The sequence below is a fragment of the Apus apus genome, chromosome 9 (genome assembly GCF_020740795.1).
Source record: "Apus apus isolate bApuApu2 chromosome 9, bApuApu2.pri.cur, whole genome shotgun sequence".
NCBI lineage: Eukaryota > Metazoa > Chordata > Aves > Apodiformes > Apodidae > Apus > Apus apus.
Window position 1 is genome coordinate 10,311,467 of NC_067290.1, and position 18,090 is coordinate 10,329,556.

The 18,090-nt window shown below is 44.7% G+C and overlaps 1 protein-coding gene across 3 annotated transcripts in view; it reads right to left on the reverse strand.

Annotated features, from left to right (window-relative positions):
- The window catches only part of FLNB (filamin B), a 70,186-nt gene that overhangs the window by 19,956 nt on the left and 32,140 nt on the right, over positions 1 to 18,090 (reverse strand). For all 3 annotated transcript variants that reach the window (XM_051627337.1, XM_051627335.1, XM_051627336.1), the window contains exons 9-28: positions 17,599 to 17,736; positions 16,457 to 16,583; positions 15,761 to 15,897; positions 15,197 to 15,390; positions 14,743 to 14,856; positions 14,083 to 14,226; positions 13,606 to 13,729; positions 13,192 to 13,352; positions 12,544 to 12,634; positions 12,120 to 12,289; positions 9,836 to 9,953; positions 8,853 to 9,115; positions 7,651 to 8,248; positions 7,248 to 7,421; positions 6,710 to 6,872; positions 6,162 to 6,322; positions 4,980 to 5,147; positions 3,373 to 3,496; positions 2,963 to 3,119; positions 1,097 to 1,286 (exon numbers count right to left, since the gene is read on the reverse strand). In XM_051627337.1, coding sequence (XP_051483297.1) covers positions 1,097 to 1,286; positions 2,963 to 3,119; positions 3,373 to 3,496; positions 4,980 to 5,147; positions 6,162 to 6,322; positions 6,710 to 6,872; positions 7,248 to 7,421; positions 7,651 to 8,248; positions 8,853 to 9,115; positions 9,836 to 9,953; positions 12,120 to 12,289; positions 12,544 to 12,634; positions 13,192 to 13,352; positions 13,606 to 13,729; positions 14,083 to 14,226; positions 14,743 to 14,856; positions 15,197 to 15,390; positions 15,761 to 15,897; positions 16,457 to 16,583; positions 17,599 to 17,736 — 3,516 coding nt within the window. The remainder of the gene's footprint in view (positions 1 to 1,096; positions 1,287 to 2,962; positions 3,120 to 3,372; positions 3,497 to 4,979; positions 5,148 to 6,161; positions 6,323 to 6,709; positions 6,873 to 7,247; positions 7,422 to 7,650; positions 8,249 to 8,852; positions 9,116 to 9,835; positions 9,954 to 12,119; positions 12,290 to 12,543; positions 12,635 to 13,191; positions 13,353 to 13,605; positions 13,730 to 14,082; positions 14,227 to 14,742; positions 14,857 to 15,196; positions 15,391 to 15,760; positions 15,898 to 16,456; positions 16,584 to 17,598; positions 17,737 to 18,090) is intronic.

Consider the following 18,090-nt stretch of genomic DNA (forward strand, 5'->3'; position numbering starts at 1 on the left):
CACTTCTTGGAAAGGGGAAATTTAAGCTGGCATCTGAGAGTAATCTCCATCACAGTTATTCTGAATAGTTACTGACTTGATTTATTTGGAAGAGTATCAGATTCAGCCATTAAGGCCTTTTTTAAACAGTTTGAAGCAAAGTGGATACCTGCCACTCCGTGTTTTCCATTGTGCCAGGAATATATTTCTATTTAAGCAAGCTTGGAAGCAGCCAGCTGCTGGACAGGCACCAGGCACACCCTAGCTCTCACAGGTCTACAACAACAGATTAAGTTTCCCTTTCTAGTTTGCCCTTGCCTAATTTATTTCTTTTAAAATCAGGGGATTTAACATTCAGTGACATTCTTGTAATGAGTTCCTGCCACAGCCTCTGGATGGCTGGGAGGTGTCAGTGTGCCACAGTGGCCAGCCCAAAGCTATGTGATGACTAACTGTCCTGAGAACAAGTTAGAGTTGAAGCTATAAGTGTGCTCCTACAGCAACAAACCTGGGAGTCTCTCCCCTACATCAAGGCACTGATTTTAGAGGCAATTATTTTTTTGAGTTGTAGTAACATTTTATCTTCAGGTTCTCTCCTTTCACCCACACCTTCCAAAAGGCAGAACAGACCCTGGCCAAACCTGAGCAGAAAAAAAAGCAGCAGAAACCTCCACTAATAACACCCAACCTGAACAAGCTTTGCTATTTATATCCTCAGAATTAATTCTGTTCTTCTGTGAAACAAAAATCTTCTTGCACCACCCATGGTACAAGGAGCATGATGCAGTGAACGTGCACAGATATCTTGTTTTTAAATCAGCCTTACTGCAGCTCTCAGCAGGATATTTATCTAGGCCAAAATAAGTATCAGACTTCACTTGCATCTGGCTGTTTATAACAACACAGGCAGCTTGAAAGATTTTGCTAGACACTGCAAGATATTCCTGCTCACCAGCAGGGCAGACATTTCCTTATCTTTAGGAAAACCCCTCTCGTAAGAACAGCCAAATGACAAGTTTCTGGTGTCTTCTACACCTGTCACATCAGCTGTACCATGCTCAGAAGGTGGCTTTACACCATGTACAAACGACAGCAACAGACAGGAGCCAACACTCACCTGTGGCCAAACACTTGCTGGCATCCCCAGCTGGAGATGCTCGGATCCGATAGGGAGAGGATGGGATATCATCTCCACCGTACTTCACACCAATCGTATAGCGGCCTGTTTTGTCGGGGACATAGGTGACTGTGTAAGTGCCATCCTTGTTGTCGTGAATGTCCACCCTCTTGGGTTTGCCCTCTTGGTCCTGAGGAATGCAAAACAGAAGAGGCACCACAAAGTTTGTTATGAATCCCTTTAGCAGGGCAGCAAATCTGTATATAACCATGTTTAGTCGGTCTCAAGCAGATACAGAACTGCAGCTTTGTGAGGATTAAATATATTTCACTAGAGGACTAGCACCAGCAACAGACTATTAGGAACAAAAATGTATCAGACCACTATAAAATAATAAGTGTTTTCATTAACTACCTTTTGTTTGACATGAGACTGTTTGTACGATGCAGCAAGCCATTTTAATGAACTTTATATTAATTGTAAGAAGTTTTAGGCTTCACTGTCATATTGCTGCTGAAAATTAAGAACACTGCCCAGGTCCCTAGACAAAGATCTGACAAAGCACTGGAGCTGTTCCCCAAAAGGATTGAGGTTGAGGGAAGCATTACTGGAGTTTGTTATCAACCCCCCTGGATGAGGCATCCAGCTCCTGACACACTGCAAGGTCTACAGTTACAAGCAGGTCTATGTAGTCCTTTCAACTACCATTTCTACACTGAGTACAATAATTGAAGAGATGCATAAACAATACAGATCTGAGCTTCAGCATCAGGCTTTTGTATCTACAACCAAGATCAGCATGGTGCAAGACACAGCTACTCCCAGCCCCAGCTTTAAGTGCAACTTGTCAGCTGTAAAGTGTGAAGTGTTTTAGAAAGTCTTGCAGGCCTGCTTACAGGGAACCATGCATTGGCTCCACTCTGTATGTTATGACTTAACACTGCCTGGGGTACAGTATAAGCTACAAAGGACTTGAGACTTTAGGTGCAGTGTGAAAAGCTTGCTTCTTTCAGGAAGGCTTGTGAAATGTTTGACATTCCATAGTTCAGAACCAGAAGCAAACAAAAGTGCTGTGAGTAGGATCACTTATGCATTCCCACCATGCAGGACTTGTGGAACTTGATCTTCAAAGCCACAGCCAGACTGGGAACTCCAATGAGCATTCTGGATCCTTTAAGAGCACACTTTCTTGCCAAAATAAAGGTAACTGCTTTGCTGCACCTGAGCAGACAGCAGAGAGCATGGGAGCAAGAATGCAGAAGGGCAAGTACAACCAGCCATGCCATGACCCAGGCATGCCAGAGCTGGGAATGTGCTTTATGGCCCACTAAACTGAGACCTTTTCGCTGAGGCCCTAGAGTTTGGGCACCAGAAATTTCAGGAAAAGCAAAAACAACATGAAATGAAAACATTCCTGCGGTATCTCCTTAGGCAGCTTACGACTTTGGGCAACCTTGAGGGAGACTTGTTTATTAATTTGTCATCATGTCACACTTGGTGTGGATGTTATCTCATGACCTTGCTGAACTATACTCCAACAAGGCTGTCTCCATTTCAAATTCTAGTGTTTTCGTAACCTTGCAAGAAACTATTTATCTCATTTTGGGCATTTGCAGAGTGTAAGGTTAACCAAGAGCCAAATATAGCCAGGGTGATAGTTTTAAGAGAGAAGTCTCATGAGAGCAGCTTCAAGAGCTTCACACTGAGTACAAGACTTTCCTGTACCAGAGCTTAAGGTCCAGCCAGCAGCCCGGTTTCCAGACACTGGGTATGTCAGGGTGCAGCTGTGGACACTCAGTATAGAAGCCACTCATGCCCACCTAGATCAAAGTGTTTCCACTCCCACTTGGTTTTGTAGTTACTTACAGTGATCTGTACAGCCAGAAGTCCCTGCCCAGCATCCTTAGCATCCACAGCAAATTCCACAGGCAGGCTGGCAGGTATGCCATAGGAACTGAGCCCTGGTCCACTTGCTGTCACTTTACTGGCATCATACGTAGGAAGCACCTTCACCTTGAAGGGGCTTAAAGAGAAACACATTATTGTCCCCTCCTCCTAAGTCAATGGCTGATAGTTACTGCAGAACACCCTAAGGTGTGGATACTCCCTACAGCATCTCTGCTGCAAGTGCAGCATCAAACCACTGCTGAACCCTGAAGTCATGCAAGGAACTGCACTGGTTAAGCAGAAAGGACCACAGCTAGCCCTGTGCTAGAAATGGTGCTGGGAGAGCATGAGCAGGTCATTAAATCTTCAGTTCATCTTCAACACCTTACCTGCGAGGGATCTCTTCATCAGCGTATTTGACAGAGATCATATAGGGTCCCTCCTGTGTCGGGGTGTACACCACTGTGTGGGTGCCATCTCCATTGTCTACTATATCAACAGGCTCCACAATTCCTAGAAAAAAAGCAACAGACAGTCTTATCAGCTCTGCTATTAAAACTCACTTCCTCACCCACCATCTGCTGCACAATGCACTGTTTATTTACAGTTTGCAACAAGCTAAATTTCAATTAATTTTATTTGAATGACAGCAATGGGTGTGGATAAGTGATCAGTTTCCCATATTTTCTACTCAAGAGCCATTGCGTTGAGATAGATTTGTTATCCACCAAACTCTGGGCACCCGTCTTCTCACTGTAAACAAAAACTAGTGTGAAAATACTGGAGAAAAATCTGCCTTTCTCTACAGTCCAAGTTAAAAGCAATTGCTCAAAATACAATAAAGATCTTTCAAGAAGAAAATGAGTAATGGTTATAATTGCCTGAACTGTCATTTACAAGATTACACAGCGCTCCTGGGATTCAGTGCAGAGAACTGAGCCCTAAAGCCAGTTGGGGTGTAGCATTCACCATCCCAGTCTTTCACAATCAGGTATTTGCAAGGCAGTCTCACTGCCTAGGCTGGAGAGACCTGCAAACTGCCAGAGACCTAAGAAAGCAGGATCAATTATTTCAATTTGCATTAAGCTAAATCTATGGCAGATTATGTGACACATCTGTTCAGATCAACACACAAAGCACTCCACAATTTAAAGTTGGCTTTAAAACACAGGAAGGATTAGCAGTAAAGCAAGGGCAAAAGAAAGGTATAGGTCCCATGCAAAGCCTTAAAGCAACACCGTTGGTTCCCACTCCCTCCTCCAGATGATTCTTGCTGTTGCCAATTGGATTTCCAAGAGCCAAAATTGCCAGTAGTGAGCGATGAGTTCAAACCTGTCTCAGGGCCACCCTTTGGATCACCTTTAAAGAAATCCGAAATCGCTTTCAATGGGGAGCGCCATCCCTGGGAATCCGTCTCATCCACTAAAATTAAAGAAGGGTTACCTGAGGGGCACCCACACCAGCTTCACCTGGCACTTGAGTGGGTAAGCAGCCCTTGCCTCCCAGCAAGATGAGACTGGCAGCCAAAAGGTACTGCTGAGATAACGTGCCACCCAGACACAGCTTTCTAGGTTGATGCAAACATCATTAATACTATCATTAAAGGGCCTTGAGGCTCTCTAGGGACCACTGAGGGTTTCCACCGTGTTTCAGAGACTTATGCAACCCACTGACATGAGTTGCCCTAGTTCTCACTCATGTATGAGACTGGATTTACTTTTTGATGTCTAAATCTAAGTCACAATTTTTCACCAGTGATGGTTAATCACATCACTTCTCCCTGCTCTGAAGATCAAGATAAAGTCAAAGCAGCACTACCTAGGACTCAGGTCTCCTCCTTTTACAGCATGACACATGTCATCATGCCAGATGAACAAGAACAGACAGAAATGCTCATTCAGGTGGTATCACCACCTCTGCAAGTAGGGCCAGGACCATGCTACCCACTCAAATGCAGAGATGGGAGCACATCTGGATGAAGTAATTAATTCCTTACCTCTGGGTCCTGCCACCACCACCTCCAGGGGTGCTAATCCTGCCTTGCTGGCATCTACAGTGAAGGACTGTGGGATTTTGGCTCGAACGGCTGTTCCCAGACCTGGTCCTGCTGTCTTCACTTTGCTAGGATCCACAACATCCTTCACAGGAACCTTGAAAGGACTGCCTGGAAGTCAACACAGCAATGGTTAAACACCACAGAGTTAACAGTTTCAAAGGTATTTTCCCCTACTTTTCTTGGGGAAAATTACCATCTCTCAGCCTCAGGCAGGAATGACCAACTCACAGCTTCCACACTACTTTTCTGCTTCTGCAGAAGCCAGAAGTAATGGCAGTACTTTGACATTTTCACCATCAATGCAACAATTCAGTTGCATTTACTTCTCACACTTCAGAAAGAAACACATGACAGAAACCAGAAGTGCAAACGAAGCCTCACACAGGAGCTTGTTTCCTTCAAATTTTACCGAGTTCAATATGTTGACAAATAAAATGGGACCAATGAGAAAGTATCAACTCACAACATCTAGGAAAGAATATCTAGATATATGCTGTATGACAGTACATAAGAACTCAAACATTGCAGCAAAATGTGCCTGGATGCCAGATGTATCCAGAACATTCCTTCAACCAAACTCACCTCAGCTAAACACCCAGTCCAAATGCTTACACAGGTGAAGGTCTGACCAAAACCTGCAGTGTTTAATATAATCCCCATGACAAGCTTACCTATTAGACCATCTCATGCAAAACAGAGACTTGAAGGCATCCATTTACCAAAGGGCTATTTTCTTGACCTTATGCACCACTTGTGTGTAATACCAGTTATTTATGAAGGGCTATCATCCCATTTCCTATCCCATCCACCAGTACCTGCTCTTTTATTCCCCTGTGGGTGCTACAGTCTCAATGAGGCTCCTCCACCTCCCCACAGAGACCATTTCACAAATTAGAAGAGACTGCAGCCCTTCCCCAGAACTACCACACCACACCACACAGCACTCCACACTTCCCTGCCGGGTGTGAGGAACAAATACAATCTATGTTTCTGGTTGAATTCCCAGTAAAGCAGAAAGTCAAAACCTCAACATCCCCCAGCACAAATGAGATGCAGCCAAGGCACTGAGTTCTCAGCTCAACAACTTCCCTCCTCTGAAAGGCACTGAACAAACACTCTTACCAGGAATATGCTCTCCCCCATATGTGATGTTAACATCGTAGTCTCCTGGAACATAAGGAACATACTCAGCGCTGCAGCTCCCATCCTTGTTATCTTTACAACTAATTTTAGACTCTGAAGGTCCTTCAACAGTTATTCCAAGACCACCAATTCCTGCCCCTCTGCAAGACAAAACCACACACTGTTAGAATTGCCTGTTGCTAACAGCAGCTTCACGGCCTTCACATGCTCTGGCTGCACTTTTACCCTTATTGGAAACACAGCAACCTGACTTGAGCTGCCCAGCCTCCAGCATGCTCTGGCACGCAAAGCTGTTCAGCAAAACCTCACTTGCATTTTCACTGAATTTTATCTTCAACCACTATCAGCTCCCAATCTCTGCAGAGCAGAGTGCTCAGTACTCAATGAGGTAGCACACACAGTAATCAGAAGGACACAGCTCGGCCTGTTTATAAACCTTTGTACTGGATTTAGCATCCCGCATCACACAGCCCACTACACTTCTCCCTCTGCCAGATATTCCTTAAGGATGATGTAAGCCCAGTTACCTGGTGACAACTGAAAAGGCATTTGGCTGATTTGTGAAAGCTTCTTGGAGGCCAGGTCCTTGTGCCTTCACACGCGATGGATGACAGCCCTCGGTCACATTCACTCTGAAGGGACTGTTTGGCACAGGAACCCCATCGTATGTTACACTGACTGTGTGTGGGCCTGTTAAGAGGAAGAAAACATGTCCTGAATTCCCTAAATATTCTTGTAATTTACCATCTCTTCTACAAGATGCGACAGACTTCAATGTCAGTATATGTTGAGAACTTCCTGCTGCATTTCACAAGACTTCACTAGTGTTTCATAACGGACATGCCATCTACACACTTCTTCTGAAGCCAAGTTACTGTAAATCAGTTCTTCAAGTAAAGATAGAGTTACTTCCCTGCAAAATTAGCTCCTCCACAGGCAAAAATCTTGCTAAGATGCCAACAAGTTACTGGCAGACCTCAGCAGTTTGCCAAATGAAAGTGTCAGAAGAGCTACTTGTCCTTGGTTTTCCCCTCTCAAGTGAAAAACAACCAAACCAGAGGTTACCCTTTTCAAACGGCGTGTATTCCACTGAATAGGTTCCATCAGCATTGTCTTGGATGAGACAGTCAGTGGGGGAGCCAGATGGGCTTGTGATCTGTGTGCTGATGTGGTCACCACCAGCCTTTGTTAGAGGTCGAGCATCCACAGTGAACTCAGTCATAGCTTCTCGGAAGACATCTGCAGGATATGTTTTGAAGAGTCACTCCAAGAGCCATGTGTATTTCCAAAGATAAAACATTTTGTGAACCAGCATGATAAACAACTCATTTGGAAACACAACAAAATATCCCTCTTTGAGGGTCTCCATAGGTACCTGCAAGGCTATTACAGCTTTTAATGGGCAGAACGTTCTGTGCAGGATAAAGGACCACAAGTTCTACAAACTGATAACAACAAATATTCTCACCTTTCCCTTCCACTCCTGGTCCAAACACTTTAACTCTGCTCGTGTCCACAGCTGGCTCCACCTTGACCCGGGCAGGGAATTTAGGCACTTGCTCTCCTCCGTATCTCATCTTGATCGTGTACATGCCAGCTGTGAGTGGCACGTAAGTTACAACATAGGTCCCATCTTTGTTATCATCGATCTGGATTTCAGCTTTAGAACCAGAATCTGATACCATGTCCACCCGCAGGTCCCCAGGACCTGCTTCCGTGCAGTCGACGTTCAGCAGCCCAGCCTCACCCACTTTACCACGTTCCAGACCTGGGCCCGTGGCAACAACTTTAGAAACATCAAATGGCATTTCTATGTCTGCCTTAAATGGTGAACCAGGAATGTGAACCTCTTCGAAGAGGATGTTTACAAAATACTCTCCAGGCTTTGTAGGCAGGTAGGAGACAGAGCAGGTTCCATCACCGTTGTCGGAGCATTCAATTTTAGCCTCACATGGACCTTCTACTGTCAAACCCAAACCTCCAGTTCCTGCCCCTTTGGTATCTATTGTGAATTGGGCTGGTTTTCCGACAAGGCCCCCTCGAAGACCTGGACCATGAGCTTTTACCTAGAAGAAAATATGCAATTGAGCTACACTCATTTTTTCACGTTACTGACAGCAGACTGCCTAGTTAGACTTGTTTGTGTGTGAAACTCAATGAACCAGCTCTTAAAAATACACAGAAAGCAAGTCCTCTCAGTTCTTCTGTAAAGTTGCTATCTTTCCTCCAGAGAGGTTTCTAGGCAAGAATATTCATACTCACCATAGCTGGCTTTATATAGCCATGGGTTAGAAAAGGTAGAAACATTAAAATATTTTATAGCTGTAAACATATTTTCCTTGAAATCTATTTTGTTAGAAAGGAGCATCTCAATTAATAAAGTCAAGATGTTCATGAGGCCAGCTTCTACTCATTTAGGAGTAATATTCCTATTTGTCACACTATGTAGGATGCTTTGCAGTATTCTTAATTAGTTCAATGTTTTTTCAAGTACAGTGTTACAGGAATTACTTCCATGAGTCATGGAGCCTGCAAAAGGAACAACTCAGCACTCTGAATAACAATGTTCCTGGGTCTGGCTTGGCCAAAACAAAGCCAGGTCTCAGGCAGTAGCCCATGATTCCATTCTCAGGTATCAGTTGCTGTTACAGCTCTAAACCATTCACTTACCTTGGAGGGGTCTGGAGGTAGTGTGGCCTCCACAGTGTAGGGGCTGCCTGGGATTGGATTGCCATCATAGCTCACATCCACCACATACAGTCCTTCTTCCCTTGGGATGTATTTTGCAGTGCTGCACTCCTTACCCAGAACAGGTTCCACCAGACATGGCACAGTTTTCCTCATAGGGCTGGAAATACGAACATCCAGTTTACCTTGCCCACCAGCTCCTTTGGTGTCAATTACGAATTCCTGATCCTTTCCTACTTCCACTCCTGAAAAAGAGAAAACCCATATTACAGACAGTGCTCCAAGAAACCTCACATGCATACACCACCAAGTGAGCAGATACCGGCACAGCCCTGCTCAGTCTGCATCCCTCTGTGTGTAAAAAACCTGCCAAACCAAACAAAAAAATAAGCAAGTGCCTTGCTTAACTGCAGCTACAAAACTACGGTGCTAAACAAGCCTGGAAGATGCAGACTGACAGTATCAGAGGGTCATGTCAGGAATGCAACACTATTTCACAGTCCTAAGTTCTTCCACTTTCAGAAAACAAAGAGAGTGTATGAAAGACATTCTGCTGTGTAGCAGTGACATATATTTGAACAGCCACCTACCCCAAGGAAACCAGATTTCATCAGCAGGTGCTCAGCCTGGTGAAGAGTCCAGCTCTGTTCACCACAAGAGACTAAACCCCAACATATGCTTTTTCTACATTGCTATGTAATCTTTGAAAAAAAAATAATAAAAAAATATTAATTAAAAAAAATAATTTAAAAAAAAGTGTTTAAATTGAAATTCAGTCCTCAAGAGAGCCAGCTACATCAGAGTAGTCAAGCTATAAAGTTGGAGCTGGCTGATCCCCAACTGTAGCAAGTTAAAAAGAAGATTGTTTTGCCCTCTTGGGTTCCAGCAGGACACGTTGGCTATTGCCCAGATTCAGGAGAGACTTCAGAGACAGACTACAGGGCTGTCAGCCCAGAGGTACTTACTGTTTTCAAGTCCATTGACTTTAACTTTGCTGAGATCTAGCGGAGCAGCAACGCCCACAGTGAAAGGGCTTTTAGGGATAGGATCACCACCATAAGTTACCAAAACCTTCATTGGACCCTAGTTAGAGAATTTACAAGTTAGCACAGTTCCTCACTTCATACAGACACACTAACATCCAAGCAGCACATAACCACTTCACCTAATCCATTTTAGCTGACCAGAGCCAAACTTACTGGTTTATGGACTCCCAAGCTCTCATCCCACTGCAGCCCTTCAAATAATTAAATGGTTTTTATTCAATGCAGGAAGAGAGAAAAAGACAGTTCTTTCCAACTTCTTCTTAAGACTATATTCAAGCTGCCTGGCAAAACCTCCAGCTCAGGCTGGCTCCCAACCTCCCAGCATTCAGTCCCAATGGCTGAATGAACATCCCCATGCTACAGACCAGGTATCCCCTTCCCTTGCACAGAGAGGCCAGGCCCAAGCCAAGCCTGCAAGGAGGCTGTATTATTACAGCATCTGCAGTACCAGGGTTTTAAGCTCTACAAGTCAGAAAGATTAATGCTCTTGTGTATTTTGGCTGGAATACCACACAGCCATGGCAAGCTCCAGCCCATGATGTGTGCTCCTTTTATTCTCTCCTACTGCAGTCCATATTTTAGCTATATTCACTGTTTGCTTACTTTTCGTTCTTGGCTGGTTCAGTTCCCAAGTGAAATAAACATGGATGTTTCATGCAAGCTAGTGAATAGCTTCCATGATTATTCTTGGTTGTTTTTAGAAAACACACACATGGGTAGCTGTAGCAACACTGCAAGATAGATAAGGCTGAGTAAACAGCATTAAACCAAGACTCCTCTGCTGGTGACACCGCTCCTCAAGAATTTAACTACCTAGTCCATCCTGCTCCTGTTCTGAGGACTTCAGCTTCTCATTCATAAGCTACTGCTTACAAATCCCCCAGGAACAACCTCTGTGCTCACAGCCTGGAGGGTCAACAAGGCTGCTCTAATTACTGTGTGGTCTATGTTCATCTCCTCTTTTTAACCATCACTTTCCTGCCACTGCTATCTGCAAGTATCTCCTGTAAGTCCACAGCACCTCTGTGACCCAAAGTACTCTTCCAGATAGGAAACATAAGCAAGAAGCCCAGTTTGGGCATCCTGGCTTGTTTCAGCATTGCTTTTCATGTGAAACACAGCAATCTGATACAGCTCACACACGTGTGGCATTCAGACAACTTTGCTCCTTTCTGCATACCAACCCTGACTGAACAAGCAAAAGCCTCTCCAAACAGGCACGCCAGCCACATCCTGAGATCATGCAACTGCTTTATCCAAAAACAAATGCTAGCTTTACGGTGCTTCCAAGAACGCTAATCCAGCAGTATCTGACAAATAATGCTGCAGTCCTCCGTATCAGTCCATTTTTACACAGCTACATTCAAGGAAGCTGGTGCAGATGACCAAATAGCTCATGTGTTTGTTCAGCAGAAGAGTAGCAAAAGACTTCCATCTCAGTGCTACAGCACCTACGTCTTCAGAAGTACATGAGATTTGTACATTCGGGTATTTAATTGCCCTTTACAATAACGCAAGGACAGTTTAAGGAAAAATACTTCTAGTTATTAGCAGCTTCCACTTTCAGCTCTTTAACAGTGTTGTTAGGAATCACCTGTGAACTGAAGCTGAGTGAGACTGAATTGGTTTCCACAGCCCAAAGGGAAACCTCGAATACTGACAAATACTTTGACATGTTTAATCTGCAGCCCAGCTTCCCTCCTCAACACTGACTTGATCCCTTCCCTGCTGGGGAGCTGCTGCATCACCACTCAAATGTTGCACCTTTTGTCCCTGCTCTGGTTGGCTCTACAGCTCCTTTGACAACAGCAGCTTGCTGACAGGCTGCACACCACAGCCCTGACTTTGTGGGACAGTGGCAGCCCAGAACAGCTGGTGCAGCAGCCAGTGCTATTTTGGACCCTGGGAAGATTTGCTACCTTTCATCTTTAACTGATAAGGTGTGGAATGACAACATGAGCTGTGCTGCTGCTTCAATATCTCACTTGCTCCCAGAAAAGAAAACAAACTATCAATAACAACACCAGAAAATTACATTTCTGCTTTCCAAACCCAATTGTCCTGCAGGCTTTAGGGATCCTGGGAAACAGGACACCCTGGCAAGTTTTATCAGCTTGTTCCTCTGTGCACAGGTACCAGGGAGGGAGGTCAGGCCACTACAGCTGCTAGTTCACTCTTGTATTCCTAAAGGACTTGGACCTACCTGCTGTATTGGAGTGTACCTAACAGTGTGGGAATAGTCATAGTTGTCAATGATATCCAGATCTACCACTGCCTCTCCTGGCACCGGGCTGCTGAACTGCACATCCAGCGGCGCTTTTCCAGCTCCCTTGGTGAACACAGTGAAATGTGTTGGCTTGCCATTTTCCACACCTGCAGAAAAATGTTAATTCTAATTTATGCAGAGCTCACACACAGAAACTCTTCCCAAGAAGTATTTGGTACATATAAATACCAGTCAAGCTAAATGCCAAGGAAGAGGAGCCATTTCCCATTGCCTGGCACCCTGCCTCGCCATATCCAGGTCTGCTTCTCTGCATCCCAGCAATGCTCAGCCAGGCAGCAGCTACACCACAACAGCCCTGCACAGACCAGCACTGCCCATGCCATCTGAACCCTGCTCTCACCAGTTTTGTTCAGCCCAGGTCCTTCAGCTTTCACTTTGCTGGCATCGTGTGAGGGGTCCACTTTAACTCTGAACGGGCTGGCAGGAATTTCCTGCAACAGAAACACAGCTCTAAACATAACCAGGTAACTCCTCACTAGCCAAAACAAGACAGATAATAATTTTAAGATACTTCTGCTTTAATTCCAGAACCATCTTGAGTAAAATTTTGCCTCACTTAAACACTTTCTTCTGCCTTACTGAGCATTGTCATTCAGAGTCAAGGGCAAAGTTGACAGCTGGACAGTTTGAAGGGGCTTCACTCCTTTTTTAAGGAAAAACTTCTTTTTATTCCCATGTTCCTTGGAGAGTCACTTAGGTTTTCTATCCTTTAGGAAGCAGCTTTGACCCATCACCAAGGCCACGCTCATTATGCCAGACCAACACATTACATGTTTCAACTTAAATGTTTCCAGTCAACCCCTTTCATTTGTACCTTCAAGCACTACAGAAGTGTTTTTAGAAACAGTGACCACGAAGTGCACGAGCAGAAACGGAAGGAACTAGCTGCAAACTGCCACAGCCAGCTGTGAACTGGCACATGCTCAGTGATGGAGGACCACATAAACAGCCTCTAGAAACATCAGGCTGTAAAACAAAGATTACAAACCTCTCCTGCAAAAAGCACTTTAATAGTGTAGCGCCCAGCAGCTGGTGGGGCGTATTTCACTGTGAAGGTATCGTTAGCATTGTGGATGATGTCGAAATCTATGTCTTCTTCCTCATCGCTGACCACACGAGCATCACACTTAATTCCAACACTGACATCACCTAGGAAAAGCAAAGGGAAGTCTTGCTACTGGACTAGACATTGTTAGCCAAACAGCCAGCACATTCCCATTTCTCCAGTAGTTGTTCGAGCCACCACGTTAATAGATGTAACAGATCACATCACAATTCATTGCAACATTCTCTTTCCCGCATTTTTTCCATTAAACAAGGAAAACCAGCATGAAGCAGTACATAACCCCTCTTGCATGACCTGTGGTTCTGATGCCACAGCAACAGCCCACCCTGCCTTTACCTTCTCCTGCATCCGTGCAGTCAACAGTGAAGTGGGTCGGCTCGTTCGCTTTCAGGCCAGTTCTCTCCACGCCAGGTCCAAACACTTTCACTTTCTGAGGATGGCTTCCCTGACCTATAAGGACCTACACAGGTTCACAAGGGTAAGAATCACATATCTGTGTCACATTCGAAAGCACAGTCAAGTCAGAGCATTGCTTGGACAGAGAAAAACTACAGGAAAAGCGTACAAGGTAAGAGTGAATTGCCTTGACCCTCTCAACCCCTGGCTGCAGCTGCACTGATAGGAGACATCTGATATGTGAGCTTGTAAAAACAGAAAGCCTTTTTTAAATCGATAGATTCCTAAAAAGAGAGCAGAAGAGCACACTTCCTTTAAGTTCACAGAAGGTTGTATCATTCTAGTTGTAATGACAAGCAGATGTGAGCACAAATGTCCTATTTGGCTACAACGAGTAATACTCATCTCAGTACTTACCCTAAATGGGCTATTGGGCACATTGGCTCCTCCCCAGACAACAGAAATTGTATGTTTAATTGGTTTAACTGGCAGGTAGGAACAGGCAAACACACCATCAGGCTTGCTCTTTATCTGGATGTCGATAGGGTTTCCTTCTCCATCCTAAAAAGCAGAAGGTTTAGGTACTTTGAAAATGCTTGTGTAGTTTGAACAGCCCAAGACTGTTTCAAAACGTGGGATTTTTCGTTCCAGAACTGCAACTCAGAAATACTGAAGAACCATGCAAATTACTGCTGTAAGCCTTCATCACTAACACCTGCTCATTCTTAACATCATCCTACAACATGTATATTAACAAGCTCCCATGAAATTCTCAGGCTCAGAGACACTTTGGGTGCTTCCAAATGACAACTCCAGGAAATTATAGCTTGCTTTTCTGAGGAGACTCCAAGTAAGGAAGCAAAGCCATGTATTTCATATGCCAGGGAGAAGTCACCTTGTCTTCAGTTAGGTTTGTTGCCTGACTACATCACACAGATCAAAGCACAGAGGTTTGAGAGAATTACACATCCTCAGAATTAAGTGGTGTGTAAGTACGCAGAAATACTTCAGGCATTCTTCTCAACAGTATTAAAGCCCTTTTGTTGCAATTTCATATAGCTGCCTTTGGCTTCTTACCTGTGCATACATCTTCAGAGGTGCTTTCCCAGCGTCCTTGGTTTCAACTGTGAACTCGGCAGGATTGTTCACTATACAGCCAGTCCTCTCCAAGCCCGGCCCATAAGCCTTCACCTAAAAGAAAACACATTAAGAATCTTTGCTTGCAGTTCAGAAAGGGAAGTAAAACTATGCCCTTCCTCTTCCCACAAAACCCATGAAGCTTGGGATACAAATAGAGGCTAGAGTGAAAGCTAAGAATTTGGACAAATTCAGCAAGTTTTCATTACATTAAAATCAAAATCACAACAGGGTTATTAGAAAAAAACTGAGTAATATCTGGCTGGAACATGGCAAATTTGGAGCTTTACGTAGGGGCAGCTTAAGCGTCAACTCTGTTACCAGAAACTTTCACAAACATCTCTACTGTAGTTACATCAAAGACATGTTATGCCATGAGTGACTTATATAGCACCTTATCTGGGTTGAAGTCTCCAGAAGCCGGTCGGATGAAGGCCATGTAAGGACTGTCTTTTATGTCCTCATCATCACACATGATGTGCACAGCATATTCACCAGGCTCCTTGGGCCAATACTTCACGTCACATGAACCATCGTTCTTGTCATCACACTCAATTTTAGCCTGAGAAGGGCCTTCTATGGCAAAGCCTGAAAAAGGAAAAAGTAGGTTCCTTGCATTAGGTTTGTGGTAGCTGCTAATTTGACACCACTTCTCCAAAGTGCATTTTATTAGCCATAATCACGCCTCATGGTCTCTATCACCCTTCATCAGCAATATAAGAGATAATACATCATTCCTTTGTGGATCTCATCCCACAAAACCACAGACTAACACTCCTCATCACACACATTCCTGCCTTTAGGACTTGCCTTTCATACTCTGACAGAAGTTTGTGTTTAGACCAAAACATCTTACAGACATGTTTTTTTACTGCTGGGAAAGCTATTGTTTCTCATGAGTTCGTTGCTAGCATTGCAATATATAAATATTTCAGCCAAACTAAGTGAAGTAACATACCAAGAGAGCCAACTTCTGTGCCAATGGACTCTACCACAAAGTCAGCCGATTTGCCCACAATCCCCTCATGCAGCCCTGGCCCCCAGGCTCGCACTTTCTGAGGACCTGCTTCATGACCCACTTGAACTTCAAAGGGGCTAGAGGAGAAAAATCAAAGCATGGGATTCAAAAGGAGGACAAATACAGCACCCGCGTTTTTCCCCAGGCTTTTAAACAAGGCTTTACATTGGATTTCCCAAATTAATAGATGCTATATGTGGTGGCACAGTGCCCAGCACGCTGTCTTTCTAGCAGAGAGGTCATCCAACCCCTCACGTGCTTACGTCTTGCACCACAAATCCTGAGTGTCAAATACTTGGCTTGCACTGCTCACTGTAGCCCTGGACACTACAGTAACAAATCCCTTCAAAGACTCACAGTGAAGTCCAAACTGCATGATCCACCAAGTTTTCTAGTGTTTTTGTATTCATCATCTTGGGTTTAGCAAGACTGATACAAATCACCCTTCAAAGCTTTCCCATATAAGCTGCTGCAACCCTAAAACAGGCTGTAGATGAACTCACAGCAACCTCTTTTGCCACTAATTTTGTCCCCCCAGAGTTTCTCCAAGGTCAACATTCCATTAAAGGCCCCCCAACTACAGCCTGCCAAAAGGCACAAAAACTCAAAAAAAAAAAAAAGCTACTTGTAACTCACCTTTTTGGGATGTTGTGCCCACCCCATGTAATTGTGACAACGTATTTCCCTGGGGTAGCTGGATAATATTCAAATGCATATATACCATCCATAAAGCCTTTTTGTTTCACCAGCTCCTCCAAGCCCTCTGTTGAAAGATCAGTTCAGCATTAAACTTAACAGCTTCCATCCTGCATTCAATTATTCAGACAAGTTCATGTTTTCTTGTATTTATTTTAGCTTGCAAGAATAAATCTCTTCCACCAGGGAAAAAAAAAAAAAAAGGTCAGGTTATAAGGGAAGTTAGTTCTAGTTGCCCTCTAGGACAAAGACAGCAAACACTTCCAGAAGAAATACAGCAGAAAGTATTTTAAGTTACCAGACTTAATAGGTTCCCTTGTGTTTTATTTTCTTAGTCTGCAGTATGATGCATGTCATATGTTAAAACAAAAAAGCTTAACATTTGTCAGACTTTGCAACCACAAGTATGCAGGGAATGCCTACTTTTCATTCTCTTCAAGATGAAGAATTTAAGGAGAAAAGCTTAATACATTACAATTTACATCGATAGGTCTGTTGCGTTGTTTTTTTTTCCCCCCTCCCCAAAGGCACGAAGGCACACAGTGGGAGCACTGTGCGTGTGGAGGAGGTGAAGGCAATACAATGCACCTTTCAGTGCTGCCCCGGCTGGGGGGAGCTGCCGGGCCCAGCACAGGAGCCACGGGCAGGCAGGGGGGCACAGCCTGAGCCCAGCACACAGCAAAGGACCCGGGGACACATTAGCCTGCGGGTTCCCCCCACCTTCTGCTTATATGCCCATCCAGCACAGCCAGCAGTGCAGCCGTTCCCAGCTTTGCAAGAGCAGGATTTCCATCCTGCCGGAGCGTGACTTGCTCCCACAGGTCAGAGGAGATACCCATGATGCCTGGAGGCCACAGCAGGGAAACGCCTGGATTTTCTCAGTTTTGCTAACCCATATGCATTAAATCGGACAGACCTAAAGCCACTAAGAGTCCCAGAAAACCTTTCTGAAATCTGGCTTTTTATGGGGATACCAAACCCGCTAGTTCTGTTCAGCTCCCCCATCTCCATATTGCTCTTGGTTTTTGCATTCTCCGCTTCCCCAAAGCACATCCCCAGCACCAGTTCACCCCAGCACTTACTGGGTCCCTTCACAGTCACCCCAAGGTCTCCGCTCCCGGCGGCTCTGGTGTCGACCTTGAACTCGGCCGTTTCCCTCATGCGGACGCCCTTGGGCTGCAGGCCGCGGCCCGTGGCGCGACACGCGTTGGGGTTGCAGGCTGCAAGGGAATTTCAGACATCAATATCACCTTTGATTCTCCATGTACACGAAGCCTAGCCAGCCTGGAACAACCTTCAGTTTAATGTTGACTTAGGGACGCCACAGCTTAGCCTTCAGCACAAGTTTTTATGTTACGGCGCTAGGGCAGACAGGCAGGAGTCTGCCCAGCCACAGTCTATGCTCTATGGGTTTTGGGCAGCAGCACTGGGTGCTGCCCCCCTGCAAGGGCCCTTTTTCAGAATGAAAGCAAACACCAAAGCCCTGTTGCTTTCCAATTTGATGCCAGTTATCAATACAAAAACTTTTCCACAGCTATTCACAGTACTAGGCACAATTTTCTTGACACCTTTTG